This window comes from Eutrema salsugineum, unplaced genomic scaffold (assembly GCF_000478725.1).
Source record: "Eutrema salsugineum unplaced genomic scaffold, Eutsalg1_0 scaffold_3, whole genome shotgun sequence".
In the NCBI taxonomy this organism is placed as follows: Eukaryota; Viridiplantae; Streptophyta; class Magnoliopsida; order Brassicales; family Brassicaceae; genus Eutrema; species Eutrema salsugineum.
Genome location: NW_006256756.1, coordinates 277,383 through 299,721, shown reverse-complemented (window position 1 = coordinate 299,721; position 22,339 = coordinate 277,383). Strand labels below are relative to the sequence as shown.

Here is a 22,339-nt window from a genome sequence, read left to right as displayed (position 1 = left end):
CCAAAAAATCTTTTGTATTTCGAGAATTTACTCTCATGGAAAGGATGATGTTTGCATCTTCTTCAACAACCAGGCTTCGAATTCTTTCTTCATCCCACAGGTAATTATTGGTGATCCATTCATTGACAAAAAAATGTTCTGGAAATGGCTGCAGAGATCTTGGAGGTCTGGGTGGATTAGTAGGGAGCCAAGGGTCAATCCAGGCGCTTACTGTTTTCCCATTTTCGATGTTGAATCTTAATCCCTTCAATAATAGATCACGACCTTGTAGAAGAGATTTCCATATATAAGAGTTCTTCCTCCCTGCCTTCGCAGTTAAGACATTACTATCAGCAAAGTATCTTCCTTTGATGATTCTTGCCATTAAACAATGAGGATTTTGAAGAATTCTCCAAACTTGCTTTCCAAGTAAAGCTAGATTGAAGTTTTCAAAATCCCTGAAGCCTAATCCTCCCTCTTTTTTTGGTGTACATAGTCGGTTCCAAGAAAACCAATGCATTCCTTTTGTCTCGCCTCCTTTACCCCACCAAAATCTGGCTAAGATACCATTTATTTCCTCACAAATCCCTTTGGGAAGTTTGAACACGTTCATTGAGAACACTGGCATTGAGATAGCTACTGATTTAAGTAGTATCTTCTTACCTCCATGTGATAGAAATTTTTTATCCCAACCTTGTGTTTTAGCTTGAAACTTTTCCAAAATGTACTGAAAGAGATCTGCCTTTTTTCTCCCTACTATCTATGGAATTCCAAGGTATTTGCCTCCTCCACCATCATTGTAGATACCCAATAGACTACGCATTTGTGTATTCACATTATGATGAACTCGAGATCCAAATGTGATTGCAGATTTATTGGTATTTATTGCTTGACCTGAGGTTGCTTCATATAACGAGAGGACTCTTTTAATAGCTCTGCCTGATTTTGGATTAGCCAATGTAAAGAACAGAGAATCATCTGCAAATAGTAAATGATTCACTGCAGGGCTATGGTTACTAATTTTTAGCCCCAGGATCTTCCTGTTCTCCATTGCTTTCAACATCTGATGAGAAAGAACTTCTGCACATAGTATGAAGAGGTATGGGCTTAATGGATCTCCTTGCCTTATACCTCGTTTTGGTTGAATGAAACCCATAGGAGTACCGTTTATTTGCACTGAATAAGTGACAGATGACACACATGTCATGATCCATTGAATCCACTTCTGATCAAACCCCATTCTTTTCATTGTTTCCTCCAGGAATCTCCATTCTAATCTGTCATATGCCTTAGTAATGTCTGTCTTCAAGGCCATATACGATTTAGATTGCCGCTTTCTAGCCTTGAGAGAATGATATAATTCATGTGCGACAATGATATTGTCTGATATCATTCGACCCGGCACACATGCTGCTTGATTCTCTGCAACTATACCATTGAGGTGCGGCTTCAGTCTATTCACCAGGATTTTTGAGATGATTTTATAGCTTACATTACACAAAGCTATTGGTCGAAATTCTTTCATCTCTAAAGGTGGTGATACTTTTGGAATAAGACACAGATTAGTATGATTGTGTTGATGATCCAAAACTCCATGATCAAAAAACTGAGTGACTTCTTTAAGGAGATCCGGGTGTATATACTCCCAATACTTTTGGTAGAAAGCCGCAGAGAAACCATCTGGTCCAGGGGTTTTGTGAGCACCTATAGAGAAGACTGCTTCCTTTATTTCCGACAGAGTTACTGCTTTTGTGAGTTCAGTATTGGTCACCTCTGATACACGTTGTGGAAAGTTCAAGAAGATTTCTTGAATATTGGATTCAGAGGTACCTTGAGAAGCAAATAGACCTTTGAAATAATTCTCTGCAATCCTGCCAATAGCTGAATCTCCTCGACTAAGGAGACCGTTTTCATCTTGAATTGAACTTAGTCTGTTCTGGATCTTTCTTGTCTTTGTGACAGAGTGATAGAACTTAGTGTTTCTATCTCCTTCTTGAAGCCACTTAATACGGCTCTTCCTTTTCCAGAAAGTCTCTTCATCGAGGTAAGCTTGATGTAGATCTTTTTTGATATCTCTTCTTTGTTGTTGCGTGTATCTCCTAGATGATACTGCTTTATCTAGCTTGTACCTTAACAGAGATATTCTTTCTTTGGCATTACTGGAATGGTTTTGTTTCCATCTAGAAATATGTTGTCGACACCGAGCAATTCGTTGGGATAAAGTAAATCCCTCACTTGAGTTTGATTTCCAACCTCTTTTAATGGCTTCATCAAAGCCATCTTGCGATGATAATCGGTCGTCATACATGAATTTTCCTCGACGTTTTTGGGGAAGATTTCCTATGAAGCTGATTAATGGTCTGTGATCAGATTCATCAAAATCCAGAAAGTGTGTTTCAGAGTTTGGATACTTTGTGTGCCACTCTGCATTTGCCATAGCTCGGTCTAAACAGCTAAGAATGTAATGTTGTCCTCTTTGACCAGCCTAAGAGAATCGGTTTCCAACAGTTTTCAGATCGCTGAAGTCACAATGTCGTACCATTTGTCTGAAACCTCTGAAGGATGCTTCTGGTCTTACACATCCACCCTGTTTCTCTGCATTACTAAGTAGCTCATTGAAATCTCCCGTGATGAGCCAAGGATCTCTTCTGTTTATTGCCAATCTTTCCAACCTTTCCCATAGATTGTTTCTTAAATTTGGATCAGGATTACCATATACAAATGAAAAGTAAAAGCTGATTCCATTACTTTTGATGAAACAATCTACAAGATTTGGAGATTGGAAATAAACACTTAAATCTACTGAAAGTTTTCAGAAAATAGCTAACCCCCCACTTAAACCACACGGTGGAACTGATACATATTTGTCAAACCCCAAATCGCAACACAGATCTCTGATATAATTGTCTTGTTGCTTTGTCTCTGAAAGGCAAATGATGTCCGGGAGAAACTGATGATGAATCTCCTTGAGGCGTCGAACTGTAGAGTCATTGCCAATACCTCTACAGTTCCAAGCAGCTACTCTCATGGGGGAAGTGGTGGTTCAGGGCCCACCGCGCCTCCCATGGTCATGTTAGCGGCGGATGATTCTCCACCACTGCATTCACCAGCTTCTCTCACGTTCGCCTTTTTGAAGTCCTGCTCCTCCATGTTGTGCAATTTCCTCTTGCTAGGATGAGTCGCCATGTGTTCCTCCTCTAATGCAGGGAAATGCAGTATTGATCCATGTTCTGCAGTAGCAAGGTCATCATGAAGGAGAACGATACCTGAGTTAACATTTGGTGTAGCGCCAGAATTCCTGGTTTCTTCCAGGAGGTTGTCAGGTTGGTCATCTCCATCCATCATGAAGTCGACATCATCTTCAGGTTCTTCTTCTTCTCCTTGTAGGTTTTGATCCACCTCTTCCACTAGAGGTACATACCCATTCTGGTCTTCTTGTGCATCATGGTTTTGTTGATTTTCCTGCAGATCGTTTTCGTCAAGTTCTCTGATTTGTACACCTTGGTGTCTTCTTGGTGCATCTCCAGGACCGTGGTCATTATCATCATCATCATCATCCGAAACAATCACCCCTCCACCATTATGAATCAAGCAGTTACCAGAATCATGAGTCAGCATCCCACATACTTCGCAGAACCCTCTTAATCTCTCGTACCGGAATCGAAGCAAAGTGTTGACTCCTTGTGAGAACTGAAAATGTCTCTGGAAACGCAGAGGACGTGTGATGTCCCAGTTGACCCTCACACGCGCATACTCTCTGTGTGCTACAACTTCTTGGTTGTAATCAACTTCCATCAACATTCCAAAGGAACGTCCGATGTGAGCAATTACATCTTGTGTGGCAAACTGGAATGGGATTCCACGAATTTGGATCCAAAATGGAATGAAATCCAAACTCGCAATATCCACAAAAGGTGCCCAGCGCTGGAGTACAATAATTCTGTCTGCAAATGCCCACGGGCCTCTTCTCAGAACATTCTCCATTGTTTCTTCAGAGGGGAAAATGAACTGGAACCGATTTCCTTCAATGATTCTCCCAAAGATCAGACCTTCGAGGCTCCAAATTCTGGGCATGTTGGCGATGATGGAGCGTATGTTTTGGCGTCGTGGATTGGTTGCACGACCCCACAGAACAAAACGGTTATCATATGCAGCATGATGCAGAACATCGGCGGGCAAGGCGAATGGCTCATCTTCCACACCCAAATCAAGATCTTGGACCGCTTTTCGTAGGTTATCCGCCATTTTTTGTAGGAGAGAGTAGAATCTCAATGGAAATTGACTATTTATGGGAAATTGCAAAAGGATTTGTGAACAATTCCATTCTCGGATTCTGCTTTTATATTCTCTAGACATCACCGAAATGGATGGGAACTGCTCCTCACTTGAGATCGTGCCTTCCCAAGTGGATTTAACCGTCGCCAGACAAGAGAGTGGAGAAATGGATCCTATCTTATCGGCGGGAATCAAAGAAACCACCATCGGAGTGGTTGAAATCAATCGGAAAAGAAACCGTAAAAAAATCGCCTTAAAAGTCGCCATCAGTTTTATTTTTTACAACCTTAAATCTTTAAATATGAGGTTTTGTTCACTCCAAAAACAACATTAAAACCTCAATTTTTGAGGTTTTGAAACCTTATATTTGAGGTTTCACTGTTCAAAACCTCAAATTTGAGGTTTGCAGTTTTTATTTACATTTTAGTCCTTACAATTATATATTTCATAAATAATTACTTTATTTTTTATGTTTATCATTTTAATCCTAACAATTTTGTTTATTAAATTTATCTTATAATGTAATTTTTTATTTTATTATAAATTTTATAATGTAATTTTAGTAAATGATACTTTTAATATATTTTTTGTTATTTATAAAATTATATGATTTTTATTAATAATAATTAAAAGTAAAGACTATAATGTAATATTTTAAATTTTGTGATAGAAGATTTGAAGTTTTGCTTTTGGAGACAAACACCATCAATCTTTAAATTTGAAGTTTGACCAACCTCAAATTTGAAATCTTTTTTGGAGATGCTTTTAATAATGGTAGATGTTGGTCTGATTTAATTTCTTTTGTGTGCTAGCGCATTTTTTCAATAGGGCTTTGTTTCTGAAAGTTTTTAATTTCTCATGGATTGTGTTTTCAGATGTATCACCTCATCGATCGGCTTTACAAAAAAATAAATTCCCGCCGGCTGTTAATATTTTCATTTGGTTTCCACATTGATATTTGATAATTCAAATAAATTCAGCCTAGCCAACTATTCCAACAACGCGCTCCGGAGGCGCGTAGCACGTGAATGCTTTCGATGCGATTTATTACAACGTTGGACATTGGAATGTTGATCACTGACGTGTGTCTGTGTTATTTTGTTCCAAATAAAGAAGGGGAAAAATGATAAGTATTTGCCATAGCCAATAACGATTATCCTAAATCCTAATATGACAAAAATCTTGGAGACGCGTAAAATTATTACTGTATTTGAATTTGGAGAGAACCTCTATTTTACAAATTAAGAACTAAACTGTACTTCCATATTTTGTCCACTTAACCTAAGAAGCAGGTTTGCATTGATAATTTTAGCATCCCAAAGAAAGGAATAGATAATTAAGACAATGACCATTAGTGAATTTTTATTAGAGGGGTTCATCCTGAATTAAGAAATACTTTTTATTGAAATTCAAAAATACAAAAAAAATTCGCCCAATCACGTCATACCACCTAAATAAGAGCTGGAGTTTTCAGGTTTGTCCCGACGAACCAATCCTTCATAATTGAACTTTATTTCTTTTTTTTTTAAATTCAAAATATTTATGAACTCTAGCCATGAACCCCTAATGGACATGCTCTATTATACTTTTAATTTTTCCTTTTTAGCAGCAAGTAATATAATATAATTTAACGTAATTAGTCATGGACTTGTAGGCTTCACTTAGACGGAAAAAAGACAACTCTATTATATGAACTATGTTCCCATAAATGGATTATACTGTATGTTTTTATTATATTGTATGTTTTTTTTCTGGTGTCTTAATCTTATGATTATCGAATGACCTATCAATGTTGTGTGTCTGGTCAAGAGACATTGTTTTGGACCGCCAGATGATCGAATGGACTATGCAGTAATATTTTTATTAGGCTTACCCAATATATTGAAGGCCCAAGTCCAATAGCTTAAAATACATTTCCATTAAATATTGTTTAATCAAATTCTGATTCACCTTGCTTCGCCAGACGCCAGTCGCTACTAGTGCACTGAGAAAAGAAAAATGGGATTCATCGCATAATGAATTGTAATTGTAATAATATTTTAATAGCCGACAAATCTTAGATCTCCAATTTTTCCTTTTCTTTCATACTATAATAAACCCTAAAATTGCATCTGATCCGGTGCCGAAGAAGAAAAGAAAATTCGAGTGGTGAAGAATCAAAGCTAAGCTATGGGGCACCTGAATCTACCTGCGTCGAAGCGTAATCCGCGTCAATGGCGCCTCCTCGACATCGTAACCGCCGCGTTCTTTGGTATCGTCCTTCTCTTCTTCATCCTACTCTTTACTCCTCTTGGCGATTCCATGGCCGCGTCTGGTCGACAAACGCTGCTGCTCTCGACGGCGTCAGATCCGAGGCAACGGCAGCGACTGGTTACTTTGGTTGAGGCTGGTCAGCATCTGCAGCCGATCGAGTATTGTCCTGCGGAAGCTGTCGATCACATGCCTTGCGAGGATCCGAGGAGGAATAGCCAGCTTAGCCGAGAGATGAATTTCTATCGGGAGAGACATTGTCCGTTACCGGAGGAGACTCCTCTCTGCCTCATTCCTCCGCCTTCTGGATATAAAATTCCTGTTCCGTGGCCAGAAAGTCTTCACAAGGTATTGGATTCACGATGTTGGTACTGATTTTGTACTCCAGGATAGATTAATTGCCAACGAATGAACATAAACTCGAATTCTGAAGAAAAAAAAAACTTGGAGGATAGCCTAGTTGTTTTGGAATGCTATGAACTCAAAGTATAGTTCTTAAGGATATCCTAGACTTTTAAAATCTGGGTTGGTTTAAACTTGCAGATTTGGCATGCAAACATGCCATACAACAAAATTGCTGACCGCAAAGGTCACCAAGGATGGATGAAAAGGGAAGGTGAATACTTCACTTTCCCAGGTGGTGGCACGATGTTTCCTGGAGGAGCAGGCCAATACATTGAAAAACTTTCGCAGTATGTTCCGCTTAACGGAGGAACTCTCAGGACTGCCCTGGATATGGGATGCGGGGTAAGAATGATCATAGTCTTTTAAATAAAATAAAAAAATTACGTCTTGCTCTGTATTGTGACAGTTCGATTGTTAACCTTTGCAGGTAGCAAGTTTTGGAGGCACTCTACTATCTCAAGGCATTCTAGCTCTCTCGTTTGCTCCAAGAGATTCACATAAATCGCAAATTCAGTTCGCCTTGGAAAGAGGAGTGCCTGCATTTGTAGCCATGCTCGGCACTCGTAGACTCCCCTTTCCTGCATTTTCCTTTGACTTGGTGCACTGTTCCCGGTGCTTGATTCCTTTTACGGGTTACAGTGAGTCTTTTGTGTTATAGAACGCTTCGTATGTCGCCATTGTAGAAGCAATTATCCTTATTGTGCTTGGCGGTTTGTCTGCAGATGCAACTTACTTCATCGAAGTAGATCGGTTACTGCGCCCTGGAGGATATCTTGTAATCTCTGGCCCACCTGTACAATGGCCTAAACAAGACAAAGAATGGGCTGATCTTCAGGCGGTGGCTAGAGCTTTGTGCTATGAGCTGATTGCGGTTGACGGAAACACTGTCATCTGGAAGAAGCCTGTTGGAGATTCATGTCTAGCCACCCAAAATGAGTTTGGGCTTGAGTTGTGTGATGAGTCTGATCCGCCAAGTGATGCATGGTGAGTTTCCTCAGAATTATATTCCATATTTGTCGTCTAATTTTGTGGATGTGACTTTTTGAACTGTAATGAATTTATGTAAAAGACAAAATGAAAGTCTTTCTTTTTTCTCCATGTTTCAGGTATTATAAGTTGAAGAAGTGTGTTACTAGGCCATCCTCTGCCAAAGGAGAATATGCTTTGGGAACTATTGCCAAGTGGCCGGAAAGGCTTACTAAAGTTCCTTCTAGGGCCATTGTCATGAAAAACGGTTTGGATGTGTTTGAAGCAGATGCAAGGCGGTGGGCAAGACGAGTTGCTTATTACAGGGATTCTCTGAACTTGAAATTGAAGTCTCCAGCTGTCCGCAATGTCATGGACATGAATGCATTCTTTGGAGGCTTTGCCGCAGCCCTTGCATCTGATCCTGTGTGGGTTATGAATGTAATTCCAGCTCGAAAGCCATTAACTCTTGACGTGATTTATGACAGAGGTCTCATCGGCGTTTACCATGATTGGTTAGTCAATTTTGTGGTTTACATATTTGTACCAAAGAAAAGAATTAGATTTGTTATCTCTCTTGTTCTGTATCTTAGCTATTGCCAGCATCAAGTATCAAACTGCCTCCTACCCTACAATTCTCTTAGACTTATTTTATTTTTATTGGTTCTTGCAGGTGTGAACCTTTTTCAACATATCCCCGGACGTATGATTTCATCCATGTATCAGGCATTGAATCACTGATAAAACGACCAGGCTCAAGTAAATCGAGGTATTACTAACTTAAAACCATCCTCGGTGGTTAACACAGGTCCCTGTCTTATATACTTTACCTAAACTTGGTTATGTAATATGCATACAGGTGTAGCCTAGTAGATCTAATGGTAGAGATGGACAGAATATTACGTCCGGAAGGAAAGGTTTTGATCCGAGACTCTCCTGAGGTACTAGACAAAGTCGCACGAATGGCTCATGCTGTAAGATGGTCATCTTCAATACACGACAAAGAACCTGAATCCCATGGAAGAGAGAAGATCCTTGTTGCAACCAAATCTCTCTGGAAAATGCCATCAAACTCGCACTGAAGACACACACATAAAAAAAAAAAAGAGAGGAAGAAGCTCTTCGCAGCCTTGTAGGTACAGTCACTTTCTATCCAGCCTCCATCTGTCTGTCCTTAAGACACCATCCTGATGATATACTTTTTGGTGGTCGTGACATTGCTTCTTAATGTATCACAATCGTATAATGTCCTGATATTGTTAATTCTTGATCACACGTGGTTCTGTCAATTATTTTATAAGCGGGGTCTACTTCGTGACCTACATGAGTTAAGTCTGCATGTGACTCTGCGTATAGTTTTTGTAGTGGTGACCATATATTAGTTGCACATCCTGAATACTTATTTATGTATTGAACCGCAACTTTACTGACAATTCCTATGATTCAATGTTAGTAATACAAAACCAAAAAAAAATTGTTGTAGTTTTATTGACTTTGGGTGAGAAACAGACACAATAGAAGACTTCTCTATTTCAGTACTTGACTTCAGGTTGGAGAGACATTTTGGTAAAAAAACCTGAGAGAAAGAAGGCTCCAATTGAATTGGAAGAAGAAAAAAAAGAGGTGATGAAATTAAGGCAACAAGGGTTAGGCTTTATGTCCTCTTTCAAACCATATTTGCTGTCTCAATAAATGATCTTATGCTATAACGTCCAATAGAATCTAGTCGTTTTTATCTGTTTGAACGTAACATCGTCGGGACACTAGAGGATTTAATTAGATGTGACTCTTGGGTATATCATGTAAGTGTTGTAGAAATGTCTAGTCTTTTCATATCCAAAAGCTGTGTTCTGTATGCTATTATTTCAAAGGTCTTTGGGTTGTTTCTATGGTCAATAATGTTATATTTGACATTCTGATATCTTGTTATGTTAGCAATATAATGGAATAATAGTTCGTTTTCTCGTTGCCATGTTCATGTTTTATTTTTAAGGTTGAAATATCCTCATGGACAGAGTCGGGAGTCTGGTCTCTTTGATGTTAACATTCACATAACACTTCAAAGTTTGATCTCTTTCTGTAATATGGCTCTGGCAAAAAAACGGGTTTTCATTTTTTTTCTTCTGTAAGCTATATAATATTTACTTTATAATATTGTTTTGTGGAGTCGGATTCTACTCGAGCTATTATAGAAGTTTGATCCAGTTCTGGTAATTCAAGTTGAAAAGTTTTCAGTAATTACCAAATTTAACCCAGCAACGAAAATGACGTTTTTTTTATATCATTGAACAGGTAAAACTCTATATTTCCCCTTACTTTCAACCTTTATTCACCCACCACCAAACCAATTTCTTATAGAATAAGTGTGTCAGACCAGTAACAGAGGCCAGACGACTTTGTGTTGTGCAACAAGTCTTATGTGAAAAATAGATCATTGGTTTTTATTTATAAAAATGACTGCAAAAAAATGGAAAAAAAAAGACTTAGGCATACCTGCAATGATGATAATTTAGGAGAAGTCGTGAGATAGAAAGAAAAAAATAGGAGAAGTTGAGTGTGTTTGTATTGCGTGCTTGCTGGTCGGTTATTCTTTGGGAACCGACATTCCCATGTGCTTCAAACCGAACCAAACCAATATGATCCACCACTTCTTTTCCTCTTAATATTTTTCATTATTTTATCTTTTTTCATTTTTCATTTTTCTGTTCTGTGTGATGATCTATAATTTCGGTTCAATTAATTATGACTATCCAAGCACTAATCTCATGAATTGTATGGGAACAAATATTCCTAAAATTACACACTAGCATGACCACTATTCCTAAAACGCTATATGTGCAAGGAAGTACATTTTAGTCAGTGCCAAGTTTTCTCCATCATCAATCTAATAATTGTACTAATGATTTTTTCCAAGTTATCCCACCATTTAGGGCACACAATTTTGCTCAATAATGGAGCTTAGAGAGACTAATTATGGAATGTCTTTTTGGTTGACACTAGCTCGCTTCTTCATGTCGTTACTTTAAAAAATATAGATTCTTTCACAACTCAAAGATTCTACAGCCTATTTGATTATGATCTACGAGCATCGTATATCAAAGTTTAAAATTAAAAAGTGCATGTCAATAATTGAAAAATGCATCAGCATATATGGACTCATGACATTATGTGGGTTTACTAGACAAAAGTCTTTCATATAGTTCAGTTTTTTTGTTTTTTTGTTTGATATTTTCCGCGAATAAGAAAAGAGGGCGAGTACAGTGAAAAGGCGCGTGAGGTAGAAAAATTGTTAAAAATTGGAAAAAGTCAACTGACTTCTTCTAGTAAAGAGTCTCGTGCATTATTTGTGAGGTTTCAAAGAGTCCACATCTCTCATCGTAACGTTTTTCTCACTTTTTGTTTACTTTCTCTATTCCCCTTGATTAGTTCCGTATTCCGTTAATAACATTATTTTCCTTACATACATAGTTTCATTTAATAGAAATTAGTCTACGGTAAATTTGGGTTAATTTGAGTAAGACCGTTCAATTTATTGTTTTGCTATATTTTATTTTGAGTTTATATGTTTAAAAGGGTAATACTTACAAACATTACTGCATTAGCTATTTAAATTTGATACAGTTTTGGCTTGAGTTCACTCTTCTATATTTTCACAAATGTGACTTTATTAGCTTATATGCTATCTTTTTTTTAGCTTTTAAGAAAATAAACTACATATAGTTTTGGGTTTAGTTCACTTTTCTATCCAGAAAAAATAATTTATTTGAAAGATCTTAAAATAAAACATGTCATTAGTTGATGCAGATCTTGTTTTTATTTTATATGTAAATAGACAATTAGTTTAAGTAATAAAAAGTGAAAAAGTGAGGCCAGTTTTTATAGGATAGTTTTGGTCTTTTGGAGTTGAATTAGATTTGACAGATTTCACTTTATTAAAACTGGACACTTAAACTAAAAATGGTCAAAATGCATTTAAAAAAATAATAAGGAAAGGAAAAAAAAGAAGAAAACAAAATCTAAAAAAGCCATGACCATCACTCTCAATGTCTTCAAAATATAAAATACAAAAAAGAAAAGTGAAAAAGAGAGTCAATACTCAATATCAACATGCAAGTGTGAAAAAGAGAGAGAGAGCCTCTTCTTCATAGTTACCCCAAAGTTAGGGTTTCCCATCTTCATCTTCCCCATCACTCTCTGAAAGAGAATAAGAGAGAGAAAGAAAAAAAGAATCCATTAATTCTTAAGAGAGAGAGAGAGACTGAGAACGAAGAGCACAAGAGAGAAGTTTCCGCTTTCGTTCTCTTTCTCTCTCCTCCATTTCAGTAATAAACTTCTTTTAATTTTCTGGGTTTCTTCTTCTCCCTCATCATCATTTTTAGTTATTTCTAATTTCTTCCTTCTTTTTTGTTTTCCTGTGACTTAGTTCTCGATCCACTCATACTTTTTTCCGTGAAAAGTCTCGACCTTTATTCGCTTTCATTCTCTGGTTTCACTGTGTGTTTTATTTTTGATGAACTTCGGTAGTCTCTTCGACAATACGACCGGTGGTGCATCCACCGGAGCTAGAATCCTCTCCGGTTTAACTTATGGCAATCACACCACCACATCCACCGTAATACCCGGCGGTGCTATGGCTCAAGCGGCGGCGGCGGCGAGCCTCTTTTCTCCTCCTATTACTAAATCTGTTTACGCCTCCTCAGGCCTCTCTCTAGCTCTCGTACGACGTCGTATCCTCTTATATCATATCGTGTGTGTATAAAATAAAAGGAAAAAAAAAACCTAATTGTTTTGTTTATCCTGTAATATTCATTCGGACAGGAGCAACCGGAGAGAGGAATAAACCGTGGAGAAGCGTCGATGAGGAACAATAACGGAGGAGGCGATAATTTCGATGGAAGTGCGAACAGAAGAAGTCGAGAAGAGGAGCATGAGAGCAGATCTGGAAGTGATAACGTCGAAGGAATCTCCGGCGAAGATCAAGACGCCGACGATAAACCTCCGAGGAAAAAACGTTACCACCGACACACTCCTCAACAAATCCAAGAGCTCGAATCGTAATCCCCTCCCTCTCTCTCTCTTCTTATCGATCGATTTCATATATTCATCTCTTTCGTTCGACTTGATTAATTTCTGAGTTTGTTTCAGTATGTTCAAAGAGTGTCCGCATCCAGACGAGAAACAAAGATTGGAACTAAGTAAGAGGCTTTGCTTGGAGACAAGACAAGTCAAGTTCTGGTTCCAGAATCGTCGGACTCAGATGAAGGTTTAATTTTTCTTTTTTTTTGCTTTTGCTTTTTATGGAATTCTCCCAAAAATCGCATCTTTAGGATTTTTTTAGGTTTCAAAATTTGTAATCAATTTGTGTTCGCAGACTCAATTAGAGCGGCACGAGAACGCGTTACTGAGACAAGAGAACGATAAGCTAAGAGCTGAGAACATGTCGATTCGCGAAGCAATGAGGAATCCAATCTGCACCAATTGTGGTGGACCCGCCATGCTCGGCGATGTCTCTCTCGAAGAACACCATCTTCGTATCGAAAACGCTCGTTTAAAAGACGAGCTCGATCGCGTCTGTAACCTCACCGGTAAATTCCTCGGCCACCACCAACACCACAACTCCTCCCTCGAGCTCGCCGTCGGCACCAACAATGGCGGAGATTTCGCTTTCCCTCCTGATTTCGGTGGTGGTGGCGGTTGCTTACCGCAGACGCAGCAACAACAGCCGACGGGGATCAATGGGATCGACCAGAGATCAGTTCTGCTGGAGCTTGCTCTAACGGCCATGGATGAGCTTGTGAAGCTCGCTCACAGTGAAGAACCGTTATGGGTTAAAAGCTTAGACGGAGAGAGAGATGAGCTTAACGAAGAAGAGTACATGAGAACATTTTCGTCCACTAAACCAACCGGTTTAGTTACCGAGGCTTCTAAAATCTCCGGTATGGTCATCATCAATAGCTTAGCTCTCGTCGAGACCTTAATGGACTCCGTAAGTTTTCATTTCTTTTTTAAGTTTGTTTTTTTTTTTTTCGTCCTTACATTTTTTTCTTGCTCTCTTACTTTTATCATTTTCTTAACAGAATCGATGGACGGAGATGTTTCCGTGTAACGTTGCAAGAGCCGCAACCACCGACGTTATCTCCGGCGGAATGGCCGGAACAAGAAACGGTGCACTTCAATTGGTAATACGAAATCTTCTTAATCACATTCCGGTTTGAAATATTAGGTTTTTGCTAAATAAGAAAGAATTCGATCGAATCTACTACAGATGAATGCGGAGCTACAGGTTTTGTCTCCGTTGGTTCCGGTTCGAAATGTCAATTTCCTCCGGTTCTGTAAGCAGCACGCGGAAGGGGTATGGGCAGTGGTGGACGTTTCAATTGATACCGTCCGGGAAAACTCCGGTGTCTCTCCGGTCATAATCCGGCGACTTCCATCGGGCTGTGTAGTGCAAGATATGTCTAATGGATACTCAAAGGTAACTTTTTAATCTCAAAAGGTTACATTGATAACTCATAATTAAATCACAAACACATTTGGAATCTTTTTTTAGTGAAAATCGTTTATTATTTGGTGTTTGATAAATTCGATAAAAAAAATCGTAGAAATTAGGATCTCTAGGTTTTTAATTGGGTGATCACTAGACGAAGAAGCTCAAGCATCAATGAGTCTTGTTTTTTAGCCATTACTCGCTGCACCCACTTCACTGTCACTCTCATTTTTTTTATCTTACCTTTATAAGTTTCTTTTATACGAGTACCATTTTGATCTTTCACAATTTCTTTTCCAACCTTTTTTTTAATTGTTTGGCGTCCTTTTCTAATTTTCTTTCGTTTTTCTTCTAAAACTTTAAATTGTTTTTTTCTTTTGCTTTCAAACGTTACTATTTTTGAATAGTTTAATAGTAGTATGATTTTATGTCAGAATAGATAATTGAATAGGCTTTTTTCTTCCTCGAATTTTGATCCCCGAACCTTCCGAGATTGCTGAAATTTTATGGATCCGGATGCTTCTCTCTCTGTCGGATTCTCTGGATTAGATTTCAAGTTTTCGACAACTGGGTCTGTCTCCATAATCGAAATCCTTCTTATTTGTTTATATTTTGCTCTCTATTCTATGAAGCATCTGTCCAAAATTATTTTTGTGCGCATTTTTGAAAGAACACATTAATTTCATATGCATGTAGGAGAAAAGCTTCTAATCATCGTTTTAATAAACTAAATTTCCTATTTCGATTCCAATCTTCTATGCTGCCTCGTATCTCCCGCCTCTACTATTAATATCATTTGTCTTATTTTCTTCAATTTTATCCTATTATCTTCCAACTAAAATTAACACCATCATCTCATCTTATTATGGTGTTAATTATCCCGTCTAATAATTAAAAAGTAGTTGACCGGTTATGTTGGTTCGCTCGTTGATATGCTAAAACCTGGATTTGGTTTCTGGTTTTTTCAGGTCACGTGGGTGGAGCATGCAGAATACGACGAGAACCAAATCCACCACTTGTACCGGCCATTGATTCGGTCAGGTTTAGGTTTTGGGTCGCAAAGATGGGTCGCTACACTTCAGAGACAGTGCGAATGTCTCGCCATCCTCATGTCCTCCTCCGTTACATCTCCCGACAACACATGTTCGTTTCTTAGACACTTCTCAAATATATACCTGGTTACGAAAAAATCTTATCGTTGTTTTGATATACATGCAAAAAACAGCTATAACGCCTGGTGGTCGGAAAAGCATGCTCAAGTTAGCTCAACGTATGACGTTTAACTTCTGTTCGGGCATATCTGCGCCGTCAGTCCACAGTTGGAGCAAGCTCACGGTCGGAAATGTAGACCCGGACGTTCGAGTTATGACCCGGAAGAGTGGGGAGGATTCGGGTATTATTCTGAGTGCTGCCACGTCTGTGTGGCTTCCGGCTTCGCCACAGCGTCTGTTTGACTTCTTGCGGAACGAACGGATGAGATGCGAATGGGATATTCTATCTAACGGTGGTCCCATGCAGGAGATGGTCCACATCGCCAAAGGTCAAGATCAAGGCAACTCCGTTTCTCTGCTCCGCTCCAATGTAAGTTTTTTTTTTCTTACTCCTTTTAAACATTGCTATTTTTACCGGTTATTTGATCTAATTGGTTTAGTAACACCGGACCAATCTGATGGATAGAATAGTTAACCAATATGGTGTGTGTGCGTGTGATTGGTTCGGTATGTGTGGAATTGATGACTCAAGGGTTAAGGAAGATGGATTAGGTGATAGTGACGTTTTTGTCCCTGATTGTGGTGGTAGTATGACGGACAAAAGAGTGGATTGGGAAAGGACAATTTAGGAATTTGGGTGGATTCAGAAGCTGACACCATATAATTTTGATATTTTGTTTATTCAGGAGTAGAAAACAAAAGTGTCACAGCTTTTGTAAGTGTTTAAAAAGTCAAAATTAATAGGACAGTTTCCACCTTTTACTTATTGGTCTATATTTTTTTTGACTTTTTAACCTTTTTATTTTGACTTGTTTCCTCTTTTTCACCTTGAAGCGTTACTGTTTTGGTCATGTGTGGCAATTCTCGTAAATAAACGGTTGAGCTATGGGTTATTTTCTCAATTCTACATTTTTTATTTCTTTGTTCAATTTTGGCAGCCAATGAATGCGAACCAGAGCAGTATGCTAATTCTTCAGGAGACATGCATAGACGCATCGGGAGCGCTTGTAGTCTACGCGCCTGTTGATATTCCAGCCATGAATGTTGTGATGAACGGTGGAGAATCATCCTACGTGGCTCTCCTTCCCTCCGGTTTCGCTATTCTCCCTGACGGTGGCATTGACGGTGGCTCCGGCGACGGTGAGCAGCGACCGGTCGGTGGTGGGTCTCTCTTGACGGTGGCGTTTCAAATACTTGTTAACAATCTCCCAACGGCAAAACTGACGGTTGAGTCGGTAGAGACGGTCAATAACCTAATATCATGCACCGTTCAAAAGATTCGAGGCGCTCTTCAGTGCGAAAGCTAATCAATCAGCCTAAAGGCAGCGTGGCAGTTGGTGTGTTTGTTGTCTTTTTTATATTGTTTTGTGAATGTTGAAACATAATTATGGTTATTTTAGTTGTGTGGGAGGGGGTGTCGAGTCAAGAACGAACCGCGCCGGCTGCGAAATCCAACTCTTTTGTCACTGTGTTGGGACCAAACCGGGTCCAAGCTCGGTGGAGGAGTTGGTGGTTCGGGTATTGACTAGGGTTGGAAACCCCCTTTTATCTTTTTGTTTGTTTTTGTTTTGGTTGAGAGTATAATTATAGTAAGAATGTAAAAAACTCATGTAGCGAGAGTGAGCCGCACGCTCCCTCTGATGCGGAGGTGTGTGTTGTGGTTGCTTACGCGGACTGGGGTTAGTATGTGGTTGGACTTTGGATGGATATGGTCCGTTTCAATTTAAAAGCTGTCTCTCGTGGTGCATTAAATGTGTTTGCAGGCAAATATTCATTTAATGCAAAGTTTTTCCCTGTCCGTGGCTCCTTCCTTTGCATGATGGGCCTTACGTATCCCGCCATTTTCGTTGCGCCACGTCATCTCTTGACAGTCTGGTTTGGCTAGTTGCAGACGTTACGGCGTCGTTTTCTCTCTTGTCTCTCTCTTTCTTTCTTCCCCTCTTGTTATGTTGTGTGTTTACTCCTATTAACACCTTTAACAACTTAAAGTGAACTTATTAACAAGATGGACACATATTTGGTTATGGGAGACTTTAAAGCCCACAGGTAGCTATGGGCTGGCCTGTTATAGCTGTTATAGCTTAAATGGACGCATGATAGGTTAGGAGCATTACATTTTTTATCCTGAGCCCATTTTATAATTATCCTTTTTAGATGGCCCGCGTGTTTAGGGTTTTGATAAATTTAATGAGCTGAGTTAATTAATTTTATAAGACCCTCCTAGTAGGGTAATGTTTGAGTTAATAGTCGAGTTTCGAACATATAATAATATACTTGTCTATATGTTAATTAGTCTAAAAACAGTAACAAATATTATCATGAAATCTGGAAAAGAGGGTAGTAGTCAAAGTTTGGTCAAAGCATCCACCCCCGCATATTCCGCGTGCCTAGATGCAATCATTCATCTCAGGAACCCCATCTTGTTTAATCCCCTGGATCCGTAAATAAGACAAGCATCCAGGGGTATTTTGGTAAACGCAGGTGGTCGAAATCAGGCGGATTTATCCTGACCCGTCGGATGAGTTCCTGCGATTAATCAACGGTGAGGAGTCAAGGTTTGACCAAAAGAGTAGAGAGATAGAGAACGAGGCTGGCATGATTGGCTTTCGCCACGAGAGAGAGAGAGAAGCAAAGATTCCACCTGGTTGGGTCGTGGAGAGAGAGAAACATACAGAGAGGGAGGGAGAGAGAGAGAGATTTTACGATTTGAAGAATAGCTGTGTTCTTCTCCATAGTTGCTCATCACGGTGGAGGAGAGAGAGACAGATGCGAATTTGAATTTCTGAATCTGTTAATTTTTTTTTTCTTTTGGGTTCCTCTCTCTTTCTCTCTCCACATGAAGCTGTGGTGAAGTTTTTTTCTTGGAGATTTAGGGTTTCGAGTTCCTGTTGGTGGTGTTTGGTGGCGAAGCGAAGATGAACGTGATGCGTCGTCTCAAGAGCATTGCTTCGGGTCGGACCTCGATTTCTTCGGATCCTGTAAGTATGGACATTTGGTTTTTCCTGTCAAGATCACATAAACTTTATATTTTCGATTGCATGAAAGTAAATGCCTGCCTCAATTCACCCACATACTAACGGATTTAGATGCGATTTGATGTCGTTTATAGTATGTTACAAGTCAAAAATCGTGTTTTCTAGGGTTTTGAGATCTTAATTTAGCCATCTGACTCCTAGTCCTGGTGGAGAAGTAGATGCTTATGTTTGTTTTAGACGACTTGATATCTCTCCTGCGGTCTTAGATGTTCATGTTCCCATTGGTTGTATAGATGACTAGTGTGCTCTTGATTTTGATGATAGCATCACAATATGTTGTTGACCTGACCAATTTTCTTATCTTTTAGGGTGGGGACTATGGGCTGAAGAGAGCTAAGCTGGATCAAGACAACGAAAACTTGTGTGGTGATCCTATGCAGGTTGACCATAATAGTGCTTGTTTTGAGATGAAAATTGCAGACATGGTGTCACAAGAAAGTGTTGCCGGAACCTCAAATGTGCCTGCTGTGACAGAAAAGTCCGTCGATGATCAGCTTCCTGAAGTAATGATCGAAATGAGAATTAGAGACGAGCGCAATGCCAATCGCGAGGAGAAGGTGAGTTTCTTACCTGGCTTCTGATTATATGCCATCCTCATCTCCATTAGCCACTGCTCACATTTCCGTTGACTCGAACAGGATATGGAAACAACTATTGTCAACGGCAGCGGGACCGAAACGGGACAAGTCATTACAACCACAGTCGGTGGTAGAGATGGAAAGCCAAAGCAGGTGACTCATCTCACTTTTTCGTACTTGCCGTTTGGTTTGAGAAAAGCTAGTAATCATGATAGTCATTTCTTTTATAAAAAGATGGTTTCTTTCTTCACATCTATTCTCCTCTGCTCATTCTCTTGCGCGTATCCTTACTACTTTATTTTTCATTATTTGGTTTCAGACAATCTCATACATGGCCCAGAGAGTGGTTGGAACAGGCTCATTCGGAGTTGTGTTCCAGGTAGGTGGAAATTCCTCGCAGGAGCAATATTGATCCTTAAATTTTGTTTTTGGTTTCCAGAATTTGACCTTCTGTCTGATTTCTGGATAGGCCAAGTGCCTGGAAACGGGTGAACAAGTTGCAATTAAGAAGGTTCTGCAGGATAAAAGATACAAGAACAGAGAACTTCAGATAATGCGCTTGCAGGACCATCCCAATGTTGTGCGACTGAGGCATTCTTTCTTTTCAACAACTGACAAGGATGAGCTGTATCTCAACCTTGTCCTTGAGTATGTTCCCGAAACTGTATACAGAGCATCAAAGCACTATACCAAAATGAATCAGCATATGCCAATTATCTTTGTTCAGCTCTACACGTATCAGGTGAGATATTTACGCCCTCCAGTTAAATCGTTTTTAGCTATCTCTGTAGCATGAAGCTTCAGATACATGGAAGTCTTTTACTTACGCCTGTTTTGTTCTTGTTTTTTTCTGTTGCTTTGTGTCATATCAGATCTGCCGTGCGCTGAACTACTTACATCGTGTGGTTGGGGTGTGCCATCGTGACATCAAGCCACAAAATCTACTGGTAAAGTGTGAATTCTTTTGACTAGGCATTTTTTATTCATAAACTATTTCAATAATGCTCGAAGATGAAGCCATATGAACTGATGATACCTTGATTCTCTTGTGATGTGTTTTTAGGTCAATCCCCAAACCCATCAATTAAAAATATGCGATTTTGGAAGCGCAAAGATGTTGGTACGTTCTTTCTTGTTTGAAATGTTCTTGGAGTTGGGTTGGCATTTGAATGATGGCTAACACTCGCGTGCGTCTTCAGGTGCCAGGTGAACCTAACATATCCTATATATGCTCCCGGTACTACAGGGCCCCAGAACTTATATTCGGGGCAACAGAGTATACCAATGCCATTGACATGTGGTCTGGTGGTTGTGTTATGGCAGAACTTTTACTCGGCCAAGTGAGTATTGTATATTGTAAAGTTTGAGTTATTATTGTTTGATTAGTTACCCCTTGTAACTTTCAAATCACATTCAATCTGATTAGAACTGTTGGTATTCTACCTGTAGCCACTTTTTCCCGGTGAAAGTGGAATTGATCAGCTGGTGGAGATTATCAAGGTACTTATCGTGTTTCTTCACTTCTTTATTTATATTTTATGTTTCCTTATCTTATTTATCTGTACATCTACCAGATTCTTGGGACGCCTACAAGAGAAGAAATACGGTGTATGAATCCCAACTACACAGAGTTCAAGTTTCCGCAAATCAAAGCTCACCCGTGGCACAAGGTTTGTGAACTATTCACAGGGGCCTCTCTGGTGCACGTACATGATCGGATGAAATCTAATGTAGCTTAAAATTCTTCAGATTTTCCACAAGCGAATGCCACCTGAAGCGGTAGACCTCGTCTCAAGACTCCTCCAGTATTCACCAAACCTTCGTTGCACTGCAGTAAGACCTAGATCCTTTTGGACACCACAAAACAATAAAGGCGAACTTGGCTGATTTGGCATTTTCTAACTCGTATACTCTACCAAACCTTTTTATCCATTTTGATTAGTTGGAAGCTTGTGCACACCCCTTCTTCGATGACTTAAGGGATCCGAATGTTTCACTGCCAAATGGAAGACCACTGCCTCCATTGTTTAACTTCACTGCCCAAGGTCAGTCTATGAATTATCTTTAGTTAATTTTGCTGAGAATCGCGACATATGACTCTGGACAATGAGGGATTTGTGAAGGGTAAAGATAAATGTAGCAGTATCAGATTTAATGTCAAGTTTAGATGGATTGGGTCTACATAGCGTTCTGTCTCATTGATTAGTTGCCATGTATTTGACTATTCAGAACTTGCGGGTGCATCAACGGAGCTGCGACAGCGTCTAATTCCAGCGCATTGCCAGGGAACGGGAAGTAGCTCTTAGGATCATTCATAGTGTTTCCAAATTCAGCTTCCCTTCTCTCTCTCTCTCATTATTTACTGCAGTGTGTACATCAATTTTGAACCACTTGTGCTTCTAAGCTTTGCCCTCAGAGGAGAATATGGAAATCTGAACCCCGGGACTCGAGGAGATGTGAAGTAACTGAGCGTCGGTTCATGGAGCTTCTTTCTTCTGACTGGCTTTTCTCTCAATTTGCTCCCTTTTTTTCCCACCTTCACTTTCATTTTTTTTATTCACATATCTGACCCCCTTAAAATGTTTGATGTATCATTTTTTTTTTTTTTTTTATGTTTGTAATCAATCCATCAAGATGATGTCCCTTGCCCTAATATCGCAAGCTTGTTTTCAAATAAGATTCAGTTTTCTGTTCCAATATTGGTGGTTTGGTTAAAAGAATTCTAACTATCTTAATGGATGGATGTATTTCAAAATTATGTTAACATTAATAGTGATATCGTTAGCTAATTTTTTAAAATATAACCTTGAAACAACCTCAGAGATCGAATCGAATTATCTCTTTGCAACTCCAAAGCTTTTGGTATATGAACGTAACCTACCTAATACCAAGAGAAGATGAAGCGTTATGTCCTAACTGATGAATTTATGTCCCAGACTTTTTAGTATGATTAATAAATTTATTTTGGCCTAAAATTAATTATTAGAATGATTTCTATGTCGTGCATAGTTTTTGTTACGTTATAATAGACCTGTTTGATGGCAGCTTTTCAATGCCGTAAAGGTAGAGGCATATTGATAAAGTAAACTTATTTGTTAATGTTATTGTTAATATTGGCAGATGTTTAGTTCTCAATGTGGTGACAGACTTGTT

The 22,339-nt window shown here is 39.2% G+C and overlaps 4 protein-coding genes across 4 annotated transcripts; 3 read left to right on the top strand and 1 right to left on the bottom strand.

Moving 5' to 3' along the window:
* Nucleotides 1-3,003: 3,003 nt before the first annotated feature.
* On the bottom strand, nt 3,004-4,251 carry LOC112085118. Its single transcript, XM_024154131.1, has one exon. The coding sequence runs from the start codon at nt 4,222-4,224 to the stop codon at nt 3,004-3,006; it is 1,221 nt and encodes a 406-aa protein (XP_024009899.1). The 5' UTR covers nt 4,225-4,251.
* A 2,008-nt stretch (nt 4,252-6,259) lies between these two features.
* LOC18014958 (probable methyltransferase PMT13) lies at nt 6,260-9,197 on the top strand. Its single transcript, XM_006396206.2, has 7 exons — nt 6,260-6,852; nt 7,048-7,251; nt 7,337-7,547; nt 7,632-7,893; nt 8,016-8,390; nt 8,549-8,644; nt 8,735-9,197. Exons 1-7 carry the CDS (start codon nt 6,424-6,426, stop codon nt 8,955-8,957), a joined length of 1,800 nt encoding a protein of 599 aa, XP_006396269.1. The 5' UTR covers nt 6,260-6,423; the 3' UTR covers nt 8,958-9,197.
* A 2,851-nt stretch (nt 9,198-12,048) lies between these two features.
* Nucleotides 12,049-17,316, top strand: LOC18015060 (homeobox-leucine zipper protein ANTHOCYANINLESS 2). Its single transcript, XM_006396205.2, has 9 exons — nt 12,049-12,592; nt 12,694-12,929; nt 13,021-13,138; nt 13,247-13,861; nt 13,953-14,054; nt 14,141-14,350; nt 15,331-15,505; nt 15,588-15,943; nt 16,512-17,316. Exons 1-9 carry the CDS (start codon nt 12,386-12,388, stop codon nt 16,878-16,880), a joined length of 2,388 nt encoding a protein of 795 aa, XP_006396268.1. The 5' UTR covers nt 12,049-12,385; the 3' UTR covers nt 16,881-17,316.
* An 853-nt stretch (nt 17,317-18,169) lies between these two features.
* LOC18015059 (shaggy-related protein kinase theta) lies at nt 18,170-21,883 on the top strand. Its single transcript, XM_006396204.2, has 13 exons — nt 18,170-18,551; nt 18,917-19,165; nt 19,247-19,339; nt 19,506-19,565; nt 19,656-19,928; nt 20,059-20,133; nt 20,250-20,306; nt 20,386-20,526; nt 20,636-20,686; nt 20,761-20,856; nt 20,936-21,019; nt 21,129-21,231; nt 21,416-21,883. The coding sequence occupies exons 1-13, from the start codon at nt 18,489-18,491 to the stop codon at nt 21,490-21,492; spliced, it is 1,422 nt and encodes a 473-aa protein (XP_006396267.1). The 5' UTR covers nt 18,170-18,488; the 3' UTR covers nt 21,493-21,883.
* Nucleotides 21,884-22,339: the final 456 nt, after the last annotated feature.